Source organism: Coregonus clupeaformis, chromosome 1, assembly GCF_020615455.1.
Source record: "Coregonus clupeaformis isolate EN_2021a chromosome 1, ASM2061545v1, whole genome shotgun sequence".
In the NCBI taxonomy this organism is placed as follows: Eukaryota; Metazoa; Chordata; class Actinopteri; order Salmoniformes; family Salmonidae; genus Coregonus; species Coregonus clupeaformis.
In genome coordinates this window covers 26,138,745-26,163,300 of record NC_059192.1, presented here as the reverse complement: position 1 = coordinate 26,163,300, position 24,556 = coordinate 26,138,745, and the positions used below count along the sequence as shown (strand labels likewise).

General features: G+C 43.8%; 1 protein-coding gene across 2 annotated transcripts in view; it reads right to left on the bottom strand.

Moving 5' to 3' along the window:
- Positions 1–24,208, bottom strand: part of plxdc1 (plexin domain containing 1) — a 126,986-nt gene extending 102,778 nt beyond the window's left edge. For both annotated transcript variants that reach the window (XM_041875602.1, XM_041875616.1), the window contains exon 1: positions 23,787–24,208. In XM_041875602.1, coding sequence (XP_041731536.1) covers positions 23,787–23,862 — 76 coding nt within the window. In that variant the 5' untranslated portion in view covers positions 23,863–24,208. The remainder of the gene's footprint in view (positions 1–23,786) is intronic.
- Between the last annotated feature and the right edge of the window lie 348 nt (positions 24,209–24,556).

Genomic DNA, 24,556 nt, shown 5'->3' with positions numbered 1-24,556 from the left:
TCTAAATTACATCTAGAAACCTACATCACTGTCTGGCCTTTCAGTTGCATTTCAAAGATGATGCAACAACAACAAAAAATAGAAAACGCATGTTTTATTCTTTTGGATTATCTTTTACCAGACCTAATGTGTTATATTCCCCTATATTAATTTGACATTTCCACAAACTTCAAAGTGTTTCCTTTCAAATGATATCAAGAATATGCATATCCTTGCTTCAGGTGCTGAGCTACAGGCAGTTAGATATGGGTATGTCATTTTAGGCAAAAATTGAAGAAAAGGGTCCGATCCTTACTCTGTAACTTTTTTTAATTGGCCTCATGGTGAAATCCCTGAGTGGTTTCCTTCATGTCCGGCAACTGATTAGGAAGGACGCCTGAATCTTTGTAGTGACACACCATCCAAAGTGTAATTAATAACTTCACTTCACTTTCATGTCTGCTTTTTTTATTTTACCCATAGGTGCCCTTCTTTGTGAGGCATTGGAAAACCTCCCTGGTCTTTGCGGTTGAATCTGAGTTTGAAATTCACTGCTCAACTGAGGTAAATTACAGATAATTGTATTAGTGGGGTACAGAGATGAAGTAGTCATAAAGAAATTATGGTAAACACTATTATTGCACATAGAGTGAGTCCATGCAACTTAAGTGACTTGTTAAACACATCTTTTAAGGTTGCCATAACAAAGGGGACATTGCATTATTACTTTGGACTCCCTGATGAAGGCATTGCAGCCGAAATGAGTCCGATTTTTTAAAAACCTTGTTTCTATTGAACATGCCATTCAAATAAAGACATTTTAATTAATTATATGAAGAGTGCCTTGGTCCTCCTTTCTTTTTGATGACCAATTCACCCCTTTGACCAAAGAGCACCTTCTGTCTACCAACAATTACTATTGTGTACCTTAGCAGCGCTTCCCTTCCTCCTCTTTCTACTAAGGGGTTAAATATTTATTGACTGAAGACATTTCGGCTTTTCATTTTTTATTAATTTGTAAAAATGTATACAAATATAATTATACTTTGACATGATGGGGTATTGTGTGGATGCCAGTGACAGAACATAAATTTAATCAATTTTAAATTCAGGCTGTATGTCACGCCCTGACATTGAGATCTCTAGTTGAGTTGGTCAGGGTGTGAAATCTAATTTATATATTTCTATGTTGGCCGGGTGTGGTTCCCAATCAGAGGCAGCTGTCGGTCGTTGTCTCTGGTTGGGGATCATACTTAGGCAGCCATGAAATCTAATTTATATATTTCTATGTTGGCCGGGTGTGGTTCCCATTCAGAGGCAGCTGTCGGTCGTTGTCTCTGATTGGGGATCATACTTAGGCAGCCATGTTGCCTACCTTAGTTGTGGGATCTAGTTTCTGTTTGACTTGTTTGATGTTTAGCCTCTTGAACTTCACGTTCTGTTGGATTTTGTTATTTTGTCGGTGTTTATTAAAATAAACGACTATGTACGAATACCACGATCCTTTACACAACGAACGTGACAGAAGATCCCACCATCAACGGACCAAGCAGCGTGAACAGGAGGAGCAGACATCATGGACATGGGAGGAGATATTAGACGGAAAAGGATCATGTACATGGGAGGAGATCCAGGCAGGTATGGATCGCATTCCTTGGGAGCAGACGGAGGCAGTGAGGAAGAAAAAACGGCGACTCAAAAGGTCCCGATCACGAAGGAAGCCCGAGAGGCAGCCCCAAGAAAAATTTTTTGGGGGGCACACAGGGTGGTTGGCGACGCAGCAGGAGGCCCTGAAAAGGCTGACTGTGAAGGAGGAGAGAGCTATAGAGGAGGCCACTCTGACGATGGAGGCCCTCCAAGCAGCTAAAGACCTGCAGCTCAGCACTCTGAGAGAGGAGGCCACCACCTTACAGGAGCTGTTAGTTAAGAGGGAGCAGGAGCTCTCCCTTCAGAAGGGGGTGCTGCAGGAGGCCCACAGGGAGAAGGAGTCAGTGGATGCACGGAGAGAGGAGCTGGCCAGGCAACAGGAGGAGCTGAGAGAGGAGTTAACCCTTCAGCAGCAGAGAGCTCGGTCCTTAGAGCAGAGGCTGGCGGAGCCAGGTTTAGCAGAGCCAACTCCCCGCACTCGCTTTGAGGAGCGTGTGACCGTGCAGGCACCAGGCTATGCGCCGGCTTTACGCGCTGTGCCGCCAGTGCGCCTTCACAGACCGGTACGGCCCGTGCCTGCTCCTCGCACCAAACCAGTGGTGCGTGTCTCCAGCCCGGTGCGCCCCGTACCTGCTCCTCGCACCAAACCAGTGGTGCGTGTCCCCAGCCTGGTATGGCCCGTGCCTGCTCTTCGCACCAAACCAGTGGTGCGTGTCTCCAGCCCGGTGCGCCCCGTTCCTGCTCCTCGCACCAAACCAGTTGTGCGTGTCTCCAGTCCGGTACGGCCCGTACCTGCTCCTCGCACCAAACCAGTGGTGCGTGTCCCCAGCCTGGTACGGCCCATGCCTGCTCCTCGCACCAAACCAGTGGTGTGTGTCCACAGCCCAGTGCGTCATGTGCCAGCTCCCCGCACTTGCCGGGCTCCAGTGATGATCCATGGCACGAAGCCTCCAGTGATGATCCATGGCACGAAGACTCCAGTGATGATCCATGGCACGAAGCCTCCTGTGATGATCCATGGCACGAAGACTCCAGTGATGGTCCATGGCCCGGAGCCTCCTGTGACGGTCTGCAGTCCAGAATCTCCAGCTCCGGTCAGCTGCTTTACTCCAGAGCCAGAGCAGTCCGCTCCACCGGTGCCTAGTCCAGCGCCGGTCAGCTGCTCCACTCCAGTGCCAGAGTAGTCCGCTCCACCAGTGCCTAGTCCAGCTCTGGTCAGCTGCTTCACTCCAGTGCCAGAGCAGTCCGCTCCACCGGTGCCTAGTCCAGCTCCGGTTATCTGCTCCACTCCAGTGCCAGAGCAGTCCGCTCCACCGGTGCCTAGTCCAGCTCCGGTCAGCTGCTTCACTCCAGTGCCAGAGCAGTCCGCTCCACCGGTGTCAAGTCCAGCTCCGATTATTACATTTACATTGACATCATTTAGCAGACGCTCTTATCCAGAGCGACTTACAAATTGGTGCATTCAACTTATGATAGCCAGTGGGACAACCACTTTTTTCTTATTTTTTTTATCGGGGGGTGTGGGAAGAAGGATTACTTTATACTATTCCAGGTATTCCTTAAAGAGGTAGGGTTTCAAGTGTCTCCGGAAGGTGGTCAGTGACTCCGCTGTCCTGGCGTTGTGGGGGAGCTTGTTTCACCATTGGGGTGCCAGAGCAGCAAATAGCTTTGACTGGGCTGAGCGGGAACTGTGCTTCCGTAGAGGTAGGGGGGCTAGCAGGCCAGGGGTGGATATACTGTTTTATTCACGTTTTCAAGTAATGGTGACAAATCATGCATTCTGATTCTCGCATAGATTGTAATTGACACGTTTGTGTGTAAAATAGTTTTTGGAAGGTTGTACTGAGCTAATGCTAAGCTAAATGCCAGCTACAGTGGGGAAAAAAAGTATTTAGTCAGCCACCAATTGTGCAAGTTCTCCCACTTAAAAAGATGAGAGAGGCCTGTAATTTGCATCATAGGTACACATCAACTATGACAGACAAACTGAGATTTTTTTTCTCCAGAAAATCACATTGTAGGATTTTTAATGAATTTATTTGCAAATTATGGTGGAAAATAAGTATTTGGTCACCTACAAACAAGCAAGATTTATGGCTCTCACAGACCTGTAACTTCTTCTTTAAGAGGCTCCTCTGTCCTCCACTTGTTACCTGTATTAATGGCACCTGTTTGAACTTGTTATCAGTATAAAATACACCTGTCCACAACCTCAAACAGTCACACTCCAAACTCCACTATGGCCAAGACCAAAGAGCTGTCAAAGGACACCAGAAACAAAATTGTAGACCTGCACCAGGCTGGGAAGACTGAATCTGCAATAGGTAAGCAGCTTGGTTTGAAGAAATCAACTGTGGGAGCAATTATTAGGAAATGGAAGACATACAAGACCACTGATAATCTCCCTCGATCTGGGGCTCCACGCAAGATCTCACCCCGTGGGGTCAAAATGATCACAAGAACGGTGAGCAAAAATCCCAGAACCACACGGGGGACCTAGTGAATGACCTGCAGAGAGCTGGGACCAAAGTAACAAAGCCTACCATCAGTAACACACTACGCCGCCAGGGACTCAAATCCTGCAGTGCCAGACGTGTCCCCCTGCTTAAGCCAGTACATGTCCAGGCCCGTCTGAAGTTTGCTGGAGTGCATTTGGATGATCCAGAAGAGGATTGGGAGAATGTCATATGGCCAGATGAAACCAAAATATAACTTTTTGGTAAAAACTCAACTCGTCGTGTTTGGAGGACAAAGAATGCTGAGTTGCATCCAAAGAACACCATACCTACTGTGAAGCATGAGGGTGGAAACATCATGCTTTGGGGCTGTTTTTCTGCAAAGGGACCAGGACGACTGATCCGTGTAAAGGAAAGAATGAATGGGGCCATGTATCGTGAGATTTTGAGTGAAAACCTCCTTCCATCAGCAAGGGCATTGAAGATGAAACGTGGCTGGGTCTTTCAGCATGACAATGATCCCAAACACACCGCCCGGGCAACGAAGGAGTGGCTTCGTAAGAAGCATTTCAAGGTCCTGGAGTGGCCTAGCCAGTCTCCAGATCTCAACCCCATAGAACATTTTTGGAGGGAGTTGAAAGTCCATGTTGCCCATCGACAGCCCCAAAACATCACTGCTCTAGAGGAGATCTGCATGGAGGAATGGGCCAAAATACCAGCAACAGTGTGTGAAAACCTTGTGAAGACTTACAGAAAACGTTTGACCTGTGTCATTGCCAACAAACGGTATATAACAAAGTATTGAGAAACTTTTGTTATTGACCAAATACTTATTTTCCACCATAATTTGCAAATAAATTCATTAAAAATCCTACAATGTGAATTTCTGGATTTTTTTTTCTCCTCATTTTGTCTGTCATAGTTGACGTGTACCTATGATGAAAATTACAGGCCTCTCTCATCTTTTTAAGTGAGAGAACTTGCACAATTGGTGGCTGACTAAAAACTTTTTTTCCCCATTGTATGTGTGGCTTCATGTTCGTTGACATCATACAATGCATTCTGGTTGTCCCGTACATTTCTGTCAGACCAAAGATGTTATAACAAAACAAGGTGAAGGGATAGTTCACTCCACTTAGATTGTAACTATCGTTACTCAGGATTGCCAGCTCAGACCCCCCTTTCCAGGGGGTTTATTTTTATTTAGCTTACAAACTTCTGTGTTTGCCCCCCCATGTATTGATAAATCCCCCATCATAGTAACATTTCCTGCATCATATCCCCCCACTTCTACCCCCCGAGGACTTGAAATCCCCCACAAATGAAATTAATCCCCCCACAAACCCCCCTAAAATGGTTTCACCCAAATCTGGCAGCCCTGTTTAGCTTTCACGCCATGGTTAGGCTAGGCAGTAGATTTGCAATTGCGATGGTGATCTGATTTAATTTTCTTCGTCAAAAACTGTAAATGACTTGTCAAGTCATGTGCTCCAGTTCTTGTATACATTGTAACAAGTACATAGAATATTTGTAATACGCTGAAAAGTGGCCAAACTAAATTAGTAGTTTTTGGGCAATGGGCGCAGCTATCTTTGACTTTGTTTATTTGCATCTTATAGTGAATGGCAATCTGGGTTTAGAGAGTTTTCGCTTGTTAAACATGAACAAACATGGCTACCATCAAATAAGTTAGCTGCTGTTAGCTTAGCTGACACGCATCTCTTTTCTAAACAATATTACATTTCTCCCTTGTGCTCACCAGAGATGTGGTACATTGTAAACAGTCTAGCTGCTAGGTCGCTAACTTACGTTTAGTTTTTTGTCAGCACAACCTGTTATTTAGACTGGTTTATGGAATGAATTTGGCTGTTGATGCGTTTCGTTCTGTTGCTACTGTTCCAATCACAAATTCTAGGTAGGTGTGGTTTCTACAGAGGAAATACAAAGGGGAGATAAACAGACATGTTAGCATCAAGCATGACTGACTGTGCCAAAACTATAGGTGAAGATTATAAACTGAAATGTATAAAAGCTAACAAAAAGGATATAACTACTGACAATAAGTGTACTAAGGTAATGCCAGTAGCATACAAACTAAATGCATCCATTGCAAGGATCTTTAATATTAGCATTTTACATTCTCCAATGAATAAGGCACTAACTTATTATTTTCACACACAAATAGGTGGAAAGGTGAACATGCCGCCCATGGCATCCCCATGAAAGGATTGCTAGCGTTCAGGAGGGGAGAAGGTGGCTATATGGAATGGTGAGGAGTGAGAAAAGGCTGAGGAGTGGTGATTTGGGAATGAGTACAGGTGTGGGAACAGGTGTAGTGGAACAAGGCGTGGCCTGGACCAATTTGGAGCAATTAGTGCAATCAGGTCATCTGCAGAGGAATGGTCTTCAATACAGTTCTGCCTCTGGGCAGCCAAAGAAGTTTGTACAAACATGTTGATCATGTTGTTTATTATAGTAACTACAGACAAAAAAGTTAGTACAAAATGTAAATCATGTAATTTGTAGTTACAACAGACAAAGAAGTTTGGAAGACATGTCTTAGAACAGACAACGACAAGGGGTGATGGAGAACAGGAAGGGAGGGGAAAACAGCAGCGGAGCTAAGTAAACATTTTTTGTATACAGTAGCACATGCGCAGAAGGTACGTTTGTTTAGCTTTCGGGAAGAGGCGTCCTGAGTCTGGTCATGCAGCCACTCCCTGAATTAAAACACTTGTTTCCAATGTGGTCCTCGATGTTGTTGAAAATAAAGGATGTTGTCGAAAAGAGACAGCTACAGTGAAAGAGAGAGAGAACATCAGAAATATAGAGAGAGAAACAGACCGGGGGGAGGTGGTTCTAATAAGGGGTCTTGTTTGATTTCACTGCAGCAGCGGAAGAGGATCTATTTCTGACACTTCACAATCAAAGCTGTTTAATTGGGTCAATATGGCTGCATTTATCTCTGCTGAGAAGATGAGGGTTGCGTCCCAAATGGCACCCTATTCCCTATATGGTGCACTACTTTTAAATGTGCACTATATAGGGAATAGGGTGCCATTTGGGACTCAGTCGAGGGGTGTCCAAGGACAAAGAGGAGGAGATAGAGGACTGAGAGACAGTGACTCAAGGAATGGACAGTTGTCATAACACTGTTCTGCAAAACACACACACACTGGGTCTTGCTCCATCAGTGTGTCTCCCTCCACGATCCAACAAATCTCAGCACATCTTAAAGGCCATCAATGGGACGACAGGCCTATATACTCAGCCCTGTGTAGCTCAGTTAGTAGAGAATGGCGCTTGCAACGCCAGGGTTGTGGGTTCGATTCCCACGGGGGGGCAGTTGGAAAATGTATGCACTCACTAACTGTAAGTTGCTCTGGATAAGAGTGTCTGCTAAATGACTAAAAAAATGTAAAAAATATACTGCAAAGTACATCCATGTTTTACAGTAGGCGCACCCCTCTACACCAGACCTGGGATAAATGTTCTTTCAAATACTTTCAACATTCGATTGAACCTGCCTGCAGTGTCAGATGGGCAGGGTTTGCAGTTTGCACTTCTGGGACTATTCAATTGGTTCCATTGTACCAGACAAGCTCAATCAAGTGCATATTTGAAACAAAACAAATACTATTTGAACCCAGGTTTGCTAAAGATCCGTTGGAACAGGACGGCACCATTGCTGAATGTGAGATAACACTACGACAAAGGCAGATGTGTCCGCCCTAGAACATCCCTCTGGAGTGTCTGCATTGCGGCAACAACCTTGCAAATCTGGTGGGTGTTTGAAACACATATAAGGAAAGAAGCCAATGTAGGGCAAGCATCCTCAGCCACATATGTACAGTACAGATACATAGGCCTATATAATAAACTGAGAACGAAACCCTGATCTAGCGTCAATAAACCCACATCAAGTGAAGCTACTATTTACTACCTGATCAAGACAATATAATTGTCTCACTAAATTATATAGGTTAATTAAGCTTCATAATCACATGAATGTAGCTTCATAGTCACTCATTATTAGCACTATTTTTATGGGACAATACACTGTCATCCATCTCCTGAGTCTATCAAATTGAACTATTCACTATCACTATTTTCTGTCAGCCTAGCATCCATCCACAGCTATCTCAAAAGCCTCAGCATTATCATTGGCCAAATACGTCCATACTCCATACTGAATGCACTGAAGTTCAATCTGTTTATGTTCTCTTTCATCCAACAAAATGAATGGCAATGAAGGCAATCCGTATTGCCCCTTTTGTTATAGCTGCATATAACTTATGTACTTTCTTTTGCATGGAGACAACAGTCAATGGGCTTCGTACTTTATGTTTTTAACAATATAAATAATTAATTAATGAACAATAAATTGTTTTTGCTGACTTAATGGATGGCGCTCATACTGTTGGGTCCCGATTCCAAATTTAGGAGATTACGCATTTCTTAAGAAGCCTTTCCTATGCACTTCTCAGTAGTGGTATTCAGACTTACCTTATGAAGGTGCTTTGCATGCATGGTTCCCTTGCGCACGCTGAATACATGTAATTCAACTGCTGAAAACCCTCCCACTTGCTGGCCAACATATTTTCTCATGGGGTTTTCATTCAATAGGGTTTTCAGTACCTTTATCTTAAGCCATCCCCTTAAATACTAATAACCTTTTAGTTAAACATTTGTCAACAGACTCAATAGAATATATTGACAGAATGGGTTCAGAATATTAGAGATCAATGAAAGAACGTCATCTCAATATATGCATATTCGTCTCTTCAGCAACAATTGGTAGATAATAATAATAATAATAATACTCTGATCTTTTAGAATATTTAGGGTTAGGAAAGTATTTATGAATCATAAAAACCTGGTTTGGAGAGCCTTTACGCACGTAAGAAAGAAAATGGTGGTTTGATTAATTATGAAAATTGCCACATTTAGTTCTTTAACCCATGGTAATGTTGGAAGATTAGTGTACATAGAATTATAATAGGAAGAATAGTGTACAATAGTAGGCTATATCCTCGTCTATTGCCTGCACTAACCATGGAACTGTGTGATGACACAACCAAGTATTGCGCCATGCTTTGGGCTCAAACTGTTAAGGACTGGTCTTTTTTAAATATTATTAACTGTTATTAATGATCCTCAGCAACAACCACATGGCCGTGACAGCGTTTACAGAGGAAGCAAATTAAGGTAAACGAAACATGTATAATGTAGGCTATACCAACTGAAGGGAACTAACAGTAAATTGGCAGTTGAATAAGTGTTGTTAGGCCTACTGACAGTCGATACTGATAGTGGCTAATATTTAACATGATAGAAATAGGAAACAGAGAAAGTCGGAGTAGCCTATAATTAAGACATTTGAGAGTGCTAATCTCTCCAAGATCAAATCAAATCAAATGTTATTTGTCGCATACACGTGTTTAGCAGATGTTATAGCGGGTGTAGCGAAATGCTTTTGCTTCTAGCTCCGACAGTGCAGTAATATCTAACAAGTAATATCTAACAATTTCACAACATATACCCAATACACACAAAACTGGTAAGGAATGGGGATTTAAGAATATATACATACAGTTGAAGTCAGAAGTTCACACACACCTTAGCCAAATACATTTAGACACATTCCCAGTGGGTCAGAAGTTTACATACACTCAATTAGTATTCAGTAGCATTGCCTTTAAATTGTTTAACTTGGGTCAAACGTTTCAGGTAGCCTTCCACAAGCTTCCCACAATAAGTTGGGAGAATTTTGGGCCATTCCTCCTGACAGAGCTGGTGTAACTGAGTCAGGTTCGTAGGCCTCCTTGCTCGCACAAGCTTTTTCAGTTCTGCCCACAAATATTCTATAGGATTGAGGTCAGGGCTTTGTGATGGCCACTCCAATACCTTGACTTTGTTGTCCTTTGGAAGTATGCTTGGGGTCAATGTCCATTTGGAAGACCCATTTGCGACCAAGCTTTAACTTCCTGACTGATGTCTTGAGATGTTGCTTCAATATATCCACATAATTGTTCTTCCTCATGATGCCATCTATTTTGTGAAGTGCACCAGTCCCTCCTGCAGCAAAGCAACCCGACAGCATGATGCTGCCACCCCCGTGCTTCACGGTTGGGATGGTGTTCTTCGGCTTGCAAGCCTCCCCCCTTTTTCCTCCAAACTTAACAATGGTCATTAAGGCCAAACAGCTCTATTTTTGTTTCATCAGACCAGAGGACATTTGTATGATTTTTGCCCCCATGTGCAGTTGCAAACCGTAGTCTGGCTTTTTTATGGCGGTTTTGGAGCAGTGGCTTCTTCCTTGCTGAGCGGCCTTTCAGGTCATGTCGATATAGGACTTGTTTTACTGTGGATATAGATACTTGTGTACCTGTTTCCTACAGCATCTTCACAAGGTCCTTTGCTGTTGTTCTGGGATTGATTTGCACTTTTCGTACCAAAGTAAGTTCATCTCTAGGAGACAGAACGCGTCTCCTTCCTGAGCGGTATGACGGCTGCGTGGTCCCATGGTGTTTATACTTACGTACTATTGTTTGTACAGATGAACGTGGTACCTTCAGGCATTTGGAAATTGCTCCCAAGGATGAACCAGACTTGTGGAGGTCTACAATTGTTTTTCTGATGTCTTGGCTGATGTCTTTTGATTTTCCCATGATGTCAAGCAAAGAGACACTGAGTTTGAAGGTAGGCCTTGAAATATATCCACAGGTACACCTCCAATTGACTCAAATGATGTCAGAAGCTTCTAAAGCCATGACATCATTTTCTGGAATTTTCCAAGCTGTTTAAAGGCACAGTCAACTTAGTGTATGTAAACTTCTGACCCACTGGAATTGTGATACAGTGAATAATCTGTCTGTGAACAATTGTTGGAAAAAGTACTTGTGTCATGCACAAAGTAATGTCCTAACCGACATGCCAAAACTATGTTTGTTAACAAGAAAGTTGTGGAGTGGTTGAAAAACAAGTTTTAATGACTCCAACCTAAGTGTATGTAAACTTCCGACTTCAACTGTATATGGACAAGCAATGACAGAGCGGCATGGACTAAAATACAGTAGATTTTTATAGAATAGAATGCAGCATATACATTTGAGATGAGTAGTGCAAAATATGTAAACATTATTAAAGTGACTAGTGTTCCATTCCTTAAAGTGGCCAGTGATTTCAATAGGCAGCAGCAGCCTCTAGTGATGGCTATTTAACAGTCTGATGGCCTTGAGATAGAAGCTGTTTTTCATTCTCTCGGTCCCAGCTTTGATGCACCTGTACTGACCTCGCCTTCTGGATGATAGCGGGGTGAACAGTGGCTCGGGTGGTTGATGTCCTTGATGATCTTTTTGGCCTTCATGTGACATCGGGTGCTGTATGTGTCTTGGAGGGCGGGTAGTTTGCCCCCGGTAATGCGTTCGGCAGACCGCACCACCCTCTGGAGAGCCCTGCGGCTGCGGGCGGTGCAGTTGTTGTACCAGGAGGTGATACAGCCCGACAGGATGCTCTCAATTGTGCACCTGTAAAAGGTTGTGAGGGTTTTAGGTGCTAAGCCGAATTTCTTCAGCATCCTGTGGTTGAAGAGGCTCTGTTGCGCCTTCTTCACCACACTGTCTGCGTGGGTGGACCATTTCAGTTTGTCAGTGATGTGTACGCCAAGGAACTTGAAGCTGTCCACCTTCTCCACTGCGGTCCCATCGATGTGGATAGGGGGGTGCACCCTCTGCTGTTTGCTGAAGTCCACGATCATCTCCTTTGTTTTGTTGATGTTGAGTGAGAGGTTATTTTTCCTGGCACCACACTCCCAGAGCCCTTACCTCCTCCTGTAGGCGGTCTCGTCATTGTTGTTAATCAAGCCTACTACTGTTGTGTCGTCTGCAAACATGATGATTGAGTTGGAGGCGTGCTTGGCCACGCAGTCATGGGTGAAGAGGGAGTACAGGAGGGGGCTGAGCACACACCCTTGTGGGGTCCCAGTGTTGAGGATCAGCAAAATGGAGATGTTGTTTCCTACCTGCACCACCTGGGGGCGGCCCATCAGGAAGTCCAGGACCAAGTAGCACAGGGCGGGGTTCGGACCCAGGGCCTCGAACTTAATGATGAGCTTGGAGGGTACTATGGTGTTGAATGCTGAGCTATAGTCAATGAACAGCATATTTACATAGGTATTCCTCTTGTCCAGATGGGATAGGGCAGTGTGCAGTGTGATGGCGATTGCATCTTCTGTGGATCTATTGGGGCGGTAAGCAAATTGAAGTGGGTCTAGGGTGACAGGTAAGGCAGAGGTGATATGATCCCTGACTAGTCTCTCAAAGCACTTCATGATGACAGAGGTGAGTGCTACAGTGCAATAGTCATTTAGTTCAGTTACCTTTGCTTTCTTGGGTACAGGAACAATGGTGGCCATCTTGAAGCATGTGGGAACAGCAGACTGGGAAAGGGAGAGATTGAATATGTACATAAACACACCAGCCAGCTGGTCTGCGCATGCTCTGAGGACTTGGCTAGGGATGCCGTCTGGGCCGGCAGCCTGGCGGGGGTTAACATGCTTAAATGTCTTAGTCACGTCGGCCATGGTGAAGAAGAGGCCACAGTCCTTGGTAGTGGGCCTCGTCAGTGGCACTGTGTTATCCTCAAAGCAGGCAAAGAAGGTGTTTAGCTTGTCTGGAAGCGAGACGTCGGTGTCGGAGACGTGGCTGGTTTTCCTTTTGTAGTGATTGTCTGTAGACCCTGCCACATACGTCTCGTGTCTGAGCCATTTAATTGCGACTCCACTTTGTCTCTATACTGATGTTTTGCCAGTTGAATTGCCTTGCGGAGTGAGTAGCTATACTGTTTGTATTCTCCATATTCCCAGTCACCTTGCCATGGTTGAATGCGGTGGTTCGCGCTTTCAGATTTGCGCGAATGCTGCCATCTATCCACGGTTTCTGGTTAGGGTAGGTTTTAATAGTCACAGTGGGCACAACATCAACTATACACTTCCTGATAAACTCAGTCACCGTTTCAGTGTATTCGTCTAAATTATTTTCGGAAGCTACCCGGAACATATCCTAGTCCGCGTGATCAAAACAATCTTGAAGCGTGGATTCCGATTGGTCAGACCAGCGTTGAATAGTCCTTAGCACGGGTACTTCCTGTTTGAGTTTCTGGCTATAGGAAGGGAGAAGCAAAATGGAGTCGTGGTCAGATTTGGCGAAAGGAGGGCGGGGGAGGCCCTTATAACCATCCCGGAAGTTCGAATAGCAATGGTCGAGGATTTTGGCAGCGCGAGTACAACAGTCGATATGTTGATAGAACTTCGGCAGCCTAGTCCTCAAATTTGCTTTGTTAAAATCCCCGGATACAATAAATGCAGTCTCAGGATATGTGGTTTACAGTTTGCATAAGGTCCAGTGAAGTTCTTTGAGGGCCGTTGTGGTATCGGCTTGAGGGGGGATATAAACGGCCGTGACTATAACCGAAGAAAATTATCTTGGGAGATAATACTGTCGACATTTGATTGTGAGATATTCTAGGTCGGGTGAACAGAAGGACTCGAGTTCCTGTATGTTACTACAACGCACTAGAAGACCAGTTCTTAAAGCCTTTAGCCGTATCCTTATTCTAGTCCTCCTCTGTTCCTCTGGTTATGTAGAGGCTAACCCAGGCCCTGCAGCCCTCAGTATCACTCCTACTCCTCAGGCACTATCATTTGTTGACTTCTGTAACCGTAAAAACCTTGGTTTCTTGCATGTTAATATCAGAAGTCTCCTTCCTAAGTTTGAGTTATTCACTGCGTTAGCACACTCCGCCAACCCTGATGTTCTAGCAGTGTCTGAATCCTGGCTTAGGAAGGCCACCAAATTTTCTGAAATGTCCATCCCCAACTATAACATTTTCCATCTAGATAGAACTGCCAAAGGGGGTGGAGTTGCAATCTACTGTAGAGATAGCCTGCAGAGCTCTATCATACTATGCAGGTCTGTGCCCAAACAGTTTGAGCTTCTACTTCTAAAAATCAATCTTTCCAGAAATAAGTCTCTCACTGTTGCCGCTTGCTACAGACCCCCCTCAGCCCCCAGTTGTGCCCTGGACACCATATGTGAATTGATTGCCCCCCATTTATCCTCAGAGTTCGTACTGCTTGGTGACCTAAATTGGGATATGCTTAACACCCCGGCCATCCTACAATCCAAACTAGATGCCCTCAATCTCACACAAATTATCAATGAACCTACCAGGTACAACCCTAAATCCGTAAACATGGGTACCCTCATAGATATCATCCTGACTAACTTACCCTCTAAATACACCTCCGCTGTCTTCAACCAGGATCTCAGCGATCACTGCCTTATTGCCTGCATCCGTAACGGGTCCGCGGTCAAACGACCACCCCTCATCACTGTCAAACTCTCCCTAAAACACTTTAGCGAGCAGGCCTTCCTAATTGACCTGGCCCAGGTATCCTGGATGGATATAGATCTCATTCCGTCAGTAGAGGATGCCTGGTTGTTCTTTAAAAGTAATTTCCTCTCAATCTTAAATAAACATGCCCCATTCAAAAAATACAGAACTAAGAACAGATATAGCCCCTGGTTCTCCTCAGACTTGACTGCCCTTGACCAGCAGAAAAACATCCTGTGGCGTACTGCATTAGCATCAAATAGCCCCCGCGATATGCAACTTTTCAGGGAAGTTAGGAACCAATATACACAAGCAGTCAGGAAAGCAAAGGCTAACTTTTTCAAACAGAAATTTGCATTTTGTAGAACTAACTCTAAAAAGTTTTGGGACACTGTAAAGTCCATGGAGAATAAGAGCACTTCCTCCCAGCTGCCCACTGCACTGAGGCTAGGAAACACTATCACCACCGATAAATATACAATAATCGAGAATTTCAACAAGCATTTTGCTATGGCTGGCCATGCTTTCCACCTGGCTACCACTACCCCGGCCACCAACTCTTCACCCTCCGCTGCAACTTGCCCATGCCCCCCCCCCCCCTTCTCCTTCACACAAATTCAGACAGCTGATGTTCTGAAAGAGCTGCAAAATCTGGACCCCTACAAATCAGCTGGGCTAGACAATCTGGACCCTTTCTTTCTAAAACTAGCCGCCGAAATTGTCGCAACCCCTATTACTAGCCTGTTCAACCTCTCTTTCATAATGTCTGAGATCCCCAGAGATTGGAAAGCTGCTGCGGTCATCCCCCTCTTCAAAGGGGGTGACACTCTAGATCCAAACTGTTACAGACCTATATCCATCTTGCCCTGCCTTTCGAAAGTATTTGAAAGCCAAGTTAACAAACAGATCACCGACCATTTCGAATCCCACCGTACCTTCTCCACAATGCAATCCGGTTTCCGAGCTGGTCATGGGTGCACTTCAGCCACGCTCAAGGTCCTAAACGATATTATAACCGCGATCGATAATAGACAATACTGTGCAGCCGTCTTCATCGACCTGGCCAAGGCTTTCGACTCTGTCAACCACCACATTCTTATTGGCAGACTAAATAGCCTTGGTTTCTCAAATGACTGCCTCGCCTGGTTCACCAACTACTTCTCAGATTGAGTTCAATGTGTCAAATCGGAGGGCCTGTTGTCTGGACCTATGGCAGTCTCTATGGGGGTGCCACAGGGTTCAATTCTTGGGCCGACTCTTTTCTCCGTGTATATCAATGATGTCGCTCTTGCTGCTGGTGACTCTCAGATCCACATCTACGCAGACGACACCATTTTGTATACATCTGGCCCTTCACTGGACACTGTGTTAACAAACCTCCAACCGAGCTTCAATGCCATACAACACTCCTTCAGTAGCCTCCAACTGCTCTTAAACACTAGTAAAACTAAACGCATGCTCTTCAATCGAACGCTGCTGGCACCCGCCCACCCGACTAGAATCACTACTCTCGACGGGTCTGACCTAGAGTATGTGGACAACCACAAATACCTAGGTGTCTGGTTAGACTGTAAACTCTCCTTTCAGACTCACATTAAGAATCTCCAATCCAAAGTTAAATCTAGAATCGGCTTCCTATTTCGCAACAAAGCCTCCTTCACTCATGCTGCCAAACATGCCCTCGTAAAACTGACTATCCTACCGATCCTTGACTTCGGCGATGTCATTTACAAAATAGCCTCCAACACTCTACTCAGTAAATTGGATGTAGTCTATCACAGTGCCATCCATTTTGTCTCCAAAGCCCCATACACTACCCACCACTGTGACCTGTACGCTCTTGTTGGCTGGTCCTCACTACATGTTCGTCGTCAAACCCACTGGCTCCAGGCCATCTATAAATCACTGCTAGGCAAATCCCCGCCTTATCTTAGCTCATTGGTCACCATAGCAGCACACACCCGTAGTCTGCGCTCCAGCAGGTATATCTCACTGGTCATCCCCAAAGCCAACACCTCCTTTGGCCGCCATTCCTTCCAGTTCTCTGCTGCCAATGACTGGAACGAATTGCAAAAATCTCTGAAGCTGGAGACTCTTATCTCCCTCACTAACTTTAAGCATCAGTTGTCAGAGCACCTTACCGATCACTGCACCTGTACACAGCCCATCTGAAATTAGCCCACCCAACTACCTCATCCCTATATTGTTATTTATTTTGCTCTTTTGCACGCCAGTATCTCTATTTGCACATAATCTCTTGCACATCTAGCATTTCAGTGTTAATACTAATTGTAATTATAGCCTATTTATTGCCTTACCTCCATAACTTGCTACATTTGCACACACTGTATATATATTTTCTGTTGTATTTTCTGACTTTGTTTTTTTACCCCATATGTAACTCTCTGTTGTTTTTATCGCACTGCTTTGCTTTATCTTGGCCAGGTCGCAGTTGTAAATGAGAACTTGTTCTCAACTGGCTTACCTGGTTAAATAAAGGTGAAATAAAAAATACAATAAAATAAAACAATTACACAATGAGTTATTAATCATGAAACACACACCTCCGCCAGTCTGCTTCCGGGAGAGATATTTATTCCTGTCTGCGCGATGAACTGAGAACCCATCTGGCTGGACCGATTTCGACAGAATTTCCCAAGAGAGCCATGTTTCAGTGAAACAGAGTATGTTACAGGCCTTGATGACTCTCCGGAAAGAAATCCTTGCTCGTGGTTCATTGACCTTGTTAACCAAAGACTGAACATTAGCGAGTAGAATACTTGGAAGCGGTGGGTGGTGTGCGTGCCTCCTAAGTCGAACCAGCAGGCCGCTCCGAGTGCCTCTCCTATCGCCGGCGATGTTTTTGGTCAGCCGCTGTAATCAGTACAGTTGCCCTGGGGAGAGCAAACAAAGGATCTGCTTTGGGAAAGTTGTATTCCTGGTCGTAATGCTGGTGAGTTACCGCCGCTCTGATATCCAAAAGTTTTTCTCGGCTGTATGTAATGATGCAAAACACTTTCTGAGCTAATAATGTAAAAAATAATACATAAAAAAACAAAATACTGCAAAGTTTCCTGAGAGCTAGTCGCGAGGCCGCCATCTTTGTCGGCGCCCGAACATTTTAAATTAATGGCACAGCATTTCATAAACCTTACTGTGGGAAAGTTGATATGTTGATATGTTTCAGTTTGCTGCCATATGACTAGTTTCACATTTGTCTCCAGTGATTATAAGGTCAAATAAATCTAAAAGAAGTATCATTTATATTTACAATTCCTTTATCCAAACAATTTATGAATTTACCTAGCTCTTATCAATAGCTCTTATCAAGTTGTAGATTACAGTTGATAGAGAATGGTGTTATTTCTATCAGAAAAAATAAAGTAGATGCTTTTTCCACTTGGAACCGGTAGGTTCGCTAGACCTTATTCATGGTTTCCTCACGTGTAAAGGTGGTGGAATTATTAGGGAATTAAGTCAAGGTCAGAATACAGCGTATCTGTAAACACGCCATAATTTATTCAATCTCCACCCAAAATGAATAGCAGTTGAACAGCACGCTATTCTCATGCTTAAGTTCAAGGTCAGAATACGAGAAAAGTGCATAAAAGGGGAATAACATTCCATTTATGCAAGCTTAACTCGGGTCGGAATCGGGCCCTAAATGTATTGTGTTCATAAGTGGAAGCACAGAAGAATCTCAGAGGAGTTTTGGACACACACACACAGGGAGAAAAAGAGATAGAGAGCATTACACTATACAGTATGTGTGGTGAATTGCAACAAGGGAGTACAGGAGCATGTCCTTGATGAATAAAACACACAGAGGGAGAGTCTATTGTGTTCAGTCCTTGATGCTAAAGTAGGAGACGTCCTGACAGACAGTCACTAAGCCATGGTAAAACAATTTCTCGAGCTCTTAGAGGAAAGACAGAGGGGAAACAGCTGTAAGTTAACTCTACTTTGAACTTGGAGGTGGAAACATTATGCTTTGGGGGTGTTTTTCTGCTAAGGGGACAGGACAACTTCACCGCATCAAAGGGACGATGGACGGGGCCATGTACCGTCAAATCTTGGGTGAGAACCTTCTTCCCTCAGCCAGGGCATTGAAAATGGGTCGTGGATGGGTATTCCAGCATGGCAATGACCCAAAACACACGGCCAAGGCAACAAAGGAGTGGCTCAAGAAGGAGCACATTAAGGTCCTGGAGTGGCCTAGCCAGTCTCCAGACCTTAATCCCATAGAAAATCTGTGGAGGGAGCTGAAGGTTCGAGTTGCCAAACGTCAGCCTCGAAACCTTAATGACTTGGAGAAGATCTGCAAAGATCTGCAAAGGGTTTTGCCACCAAGTACTAAGTCATGTTTTGCAGAGGGGTCAAATACTTATTTCCCTCATTAAAATGCAAATCAATTTATAACATTTTTGACATGCGTTTTTCTGGATTTTTTTGTTGTTATTCTGTCTCTCACTGTTCAAATAAACCTACCATTAAAATTATAGACTGATCATGTCTTTGTCAGTGGGCAAATGTACAAAATCAGCAGGGGATCAAATACTTTTTTTCCCTCACTGTATGTACATACTAGCATGTACATACGGTAGGTTAATACAATGGGAGCAGGGTTGGGGAGTAACTGTATTTTATTTTTTTACACCAAATACAAACATACACATGCGAACAACTTACAAACGCACACAAACAATGACTACATCTCCTCTGCCCAGACTCGCATGCTCACACCCCCATCCCTAGTGCCTGCATTATTGTTTGCCACATCGCTTGAATTCAGAAAGGATGTTTGCGAGAAAAAACTAACATTGACACCTTTCTGTTTTCTCAATGACATTCAATTCTGCATTGAAAAAGGTGCGCATTTAAGTTTGTTCCACCTGAGCGAGTCTGACCACAAGTCAGAGACCACTATGATGACACAGCAAATGCGTTTGATGGATCCTTTTGGTCTTCTTCTAATACCTCTCAAGGGGAACAAAATAAAACAAATAACTGAAAGTAATTTGATTACGTTACTGAGTTTGGGTAATCCAAAAGTTACGTTACTGATTACAATTTTGGACAGGTAGCTAATAACTGTAACGGGTTACATTTAGAAAGTAACCTACCCAATCCTGAATGGGGGATGTATCAAAAACAGTGCTATGCTTATGGAGTGGTGAAGGATTTCCATTCTGGCATCCTAGGACAGCAGTTACCATAGCGCGCAATCACAAACAGTGAAATGGAGAGGCAGCTGGACTGATAACGTCTCAGAATGGAATCAGAAAATAAATCAATATGAAAATGGATTTGAGAGTTTAGATAATGGTTGGAACTGTGGACAGACAAAGAAAGGGAGGACGGCCAGAGTTTAAGTCAGTAAAATCATTTCTAATAAAAGGAGATGGCTATTTTGAGGTGGAGCGAAATGTTTCTGAAGGACTGCTAATCATTATAATGACTGTGGCCTTCTGACTGAATCAAAGATGGCTTCTGTTTATGCAAGTACACTCTTATGGAAAAAATACATGATTTCACATGAAATTTCACGTGAAGTGTTCCAAAAACACGTTTTCACATGATTTCACATGTGAAAGGGTCATAAGGGTGTCGCTGTATGTGGGATAAAATGTTTTTTATGTTGCACATAAAACGGAAATATGATTAATATGATTTTTAAATCATGTTTTAATTCTATCTGAATCTGTTTCATCCCTCCCATCTCTCACTGCAGCTACTAATGCACATACAGTGTGTGCCCCTGGCCCTGACTTCACGTGACCACACCAATGTGTGTTTTCACATGTGCTCATATGTTGTTATGTGTGTAGTTTCATGTTAAAATGTTTACATCCCCATGTTGTTATGTGTGTAGTTTCATGTTAAAATGTTACATCCCCATGTTGTCACGTGTAGTTTCACGTTATCACATGTTGCTTTACATGTCACATGTTATCACAATAACTTCACATAAGATCACATTCATGTGGTTTTTCCATAATGGCATACTGATGCCAAACCAAAGATTGTTTAGTATGAAGATGCCTAGAAACTGTTGCCTGACGACTAAAACTGATATTCTTCCGCTGCTCTATGTTCGCTACATACTTCAGTCTAAGACTGCCATCGTTGAAGTTGTTTGTGGTGACGTCAAAATGATGGGTGTTGTACAAAACAAAGTCATCATCGATTGGATCATCTCCAACCAATCAGAGTATCAAAGCCAATGACACATTTTAAAAATGCTGTTTTACCCATATGTGTTCTGGCTCTGGCCCAACCCATCGGATTCTGGGACCAATCGAAATGGGTAGAATGTTTGCATTCTAGAAATCATTGGGGAGGTACTCAGATCCAGACTCATTGCAGAGAAGAAACTGTGGGCGTGGCGTAGTGTTTGGCCGGAGCAAGGAGTTTGGGTAGCCAGGCAATATAAACTACTTCTCAAATAGAAATCCCTGATCACATTTGTAAGCGATGTCATGGGGATGTTAGCTAGCTAAGCTCATGAGCAGAAACACGTCAGTGGGTCTAACGGTCATGTTGTGCTGAACTGCACATGTGCAGGCAGTCAAATCAAAACATGTCAAATTGTCACTTTCATGAGGTTGGAGTAATACCATGTTCAGCTATTTAAAGGAATAATCCACTAAAAACTATATTTTGGGGGTATATTCTTTTACTTTGGGGTATTATTATTCTACTGTTGATAGTCCCAATTGTTTTGCATGTCAGCAATTAAGTTTTCAAGATATAGGACTTCAAAAAGCTGATTGTCAATAGCCACATCATCAAAATATAGTTGTTTTTTTATCCAGAAAATTGACAACTATAAGGATGAATTTTTCACTTCTCTCAATGACTTTCCAAATCCCAAAACCTAGTCTGTCGATAGTCTGTCGAGTCTACTTTGCGAGGCGTTCCTGGAAGTATAGGTCTTTTGGACCTCTGGGTTTAAAAACTCTGTGGCCAAACCCTCATTGAGTGCGGCCTGTAAGAGTTTATAGGGAGCAATAGAGTTAATATGAAAGAGTTGGATTCACTGCTGTCTTACAAAGGGCTGTATTGACACTACTATCTTTTTATGGACTTTTCTTCAACCAGGGGTGAGTTTCCCCAAAACTTTGTAGCACAGAGATCATCTTAAAGGGATGGTTTTCCTGTTTTCTGTCCCAATCTTAATAATTTCCTTGCCCAGAGTGAAGTTTTTTGACGATATGTCACAGCAATCCATGAAATACTTTCTAGGCAATGGACCAACAGTGGTCTTCATGCTACGAATCTTTCAGGAAATTCACCCCAGGTTAAGTGACCTAGAACACATTCTCACTCACACAAATGACCTCGGGAGAGTTGCATTAAATGTAGTCATTCTACAATGGTAAACTCACATGCTACATTCTTCCCTTCCCAAATTATATATGAAATCCTCATGCCATCATTATATAGAACCCTAAGGGAAGTAAAACACTGTAAACAAACATTTACAACCACAGATGTGCCCACAGAGAATGACAAACATCTTGGGTGTGGTCCAGGTTGCCTATATTGCCGGAGGCTGTAGACAGAGGATGGAGCTTTAGAGCTTCAGATCCATATGGTCATACAGTCAAAACATGATGATAACAGCAAAATGTCTGTTTAACCATGATTGGTGTGTTTCATCGTTGTTAATTTCAAAATGCTCCGGTTGTGCTTGGTGTTTACCTGCTCAGTTTGTGCTCAGTCTGCACATGATCAGGTTATGCTCGGTATGCACGTGCTTAGACAGTTCATGCCAAGTCTGCAAATGCTCAGTTTAGGCTAGTTAAATGAGTGCTAGATAAACATATTTCATTTTTTTAACCTCCTTTCACTCATCTGCAATAACTGGACAGATGAAAGTTCATCAATGTCGACTTCGATTTGGGTCCTTCATTTTTAAGACCAAGTCATAGCTGATCTTCGATAACATTTTGAGTGTTCTTCTGACCCTCCCAGATTGTCTAGACCCTCCCAGGTTGTCTTTATTTTATTCTCAATCCCAAGACACCTAACTGACCTCTCAAAGCACTTCAAGCTAGTGTCCATCAGAGCCAACTATGTGAATAGAGGGCTCTAATGTTACTTTATCCTGTAGTCTCACCATCATTACAAGACAACTGATTTGTGGATGTTCCTTTAACATTAGGCCAGTTCTTCCATCCTGGACTTGGGTATATCTACAGGGTGTGCAGGCTTATGTTCCAGCCGAGCATTAGCACCCCTGCATCAACTCATCAAGACCTTGATAACAATATCTAAATCAGGTGTGTGAGAGTGATGGAACTAGAAAGCTGTACATCCAGTGGTTCTCTATGACCAGGATCAAGGAACACTTCATGAGGCATTACGACCTCCTCATCCAAGGGGAAAGGATTGTTCTCTTGCCAGGCTCTGATGTTGCGATATGGGACCCCCGATATGGGGCCCCTGTGGTGGGCATATAGGGCTGGGGTCTGTCGCTTCTTACTGGGGGCCCAGGGAGGCCTCTCTGGGCTGGGCTCTTCACTGCATAGCTGTGCCCCTGATCAGAGGAAGGGGGACCACAGGAGAGGGCAGTGAAACTAGAGCAGCACTGATTGTAGGAGGAGGAGCGGTGGAAGAACGGGGGCTGCTAAAAATACTGCATCTCCAAGGAGTACTGAAATACACACACACATACACACACACACTCATAGGCAAACACTGTTATGTAGTTGAACAGACATAAATGTGTTTGCACACACACACAGACACACACATACTTTCCCTCACGCAAACACACACACACACACACACACACACACACACACACACACATTTCATGACCAGTGATGATGACACAGAGTGGGGAGAAAATCAAAGTGCCTTCAAGTATTTTCTCTGACTCACAGAGATGTGTCAAAAGGACTGTTAGCCTTTTAGCATAGCTTGCACAGATGTTCAGAAGACTAAGGCTTGGCCACATATACAAACTTTCATCCATGTTTCAAAAACAAATGTCTCTCTCTTACACTCTCGTTCTTTCTCTCCCTCTCTCTCTCTCACACACACACACACACACACACACACACACTTTCACAGTATTTTGACTGTGGGAAGTTCTGGGACGATTTACCTCGGGTATGTAAGTGTATTGTGTTTGTGTGTGTGCTAGTGTTTGTCTGTGTGTGTGTGTGTGTGTGTGTGTGTGTGTGTGTGTGTGTGTGTGTGTGTGTGTGTGTGTGTGTGTGTGTGTGTGTGTGTGTGTGTGTGTGTGTGTGTGTGTGTGTGTGTGTGTGTGTGTTTATGTGATATAAGCTGAGATCTTACCTGTTCGCTCCTGCGCCCAAATTCTCCCAAACTGTGCCTGGGATAGACAGATCAACAGAACAGCATACAACCCCATGTCCACACAGTAGAGTGCGCTCCCTCCTTCCTCCTCTCTCCTTTTCCCCTTATACTCTTACTTCTTCAAGGAAAGGGTGCCTACTCCTCCTCTCCCCACCTTTCCTCTCTCGCCTTTCTCTCTCACTCTTCCTTTCTCACTTAGAAGCGAAGGGTTCTTGCTTTTTATTTTTCTCTCTCCTCTCTCTTTCTCTCTCACACTGTTTTTGTTTCCTCCTCACTCTAAATCCTGGGATGTTGTAGCCATGGTAAAAGAAGAGTTGACAAACAGTACAAACAGCTGATGAGGTGTTGCAGTTGTGAAGGTTGTCTGTTCCTTTCCTCGTCTCTCGCTCTCCTCTCTTAGTTTTCAGCCACCCTCCCTCTCTTTTTCTCACTCTGAGTCTCTCTTTTTCTCTCCCTCTCCTGAGCACTGCTCTGATTTAGAAGCAGGGATGAGACTACCCTACATAGAAATATTTAAATAAATCTTCCACATTTCTCCTTAAAAAATGAAGCAGTAGCTGTGAGGCACATGGCGCCCTCGTGTGGACATCCGTCAAAACAAAAACAAACTCGTCATACATAGAACTGTGCTACAGAACATGTGTTGATCCAGTCTCTCAAATAATCAGTCGTCATGTTTAAAATACACCAAAACACAAATATAAGCGTTACTCAACACTTGATATGCAGCAGTAACATCGCACCTTGGA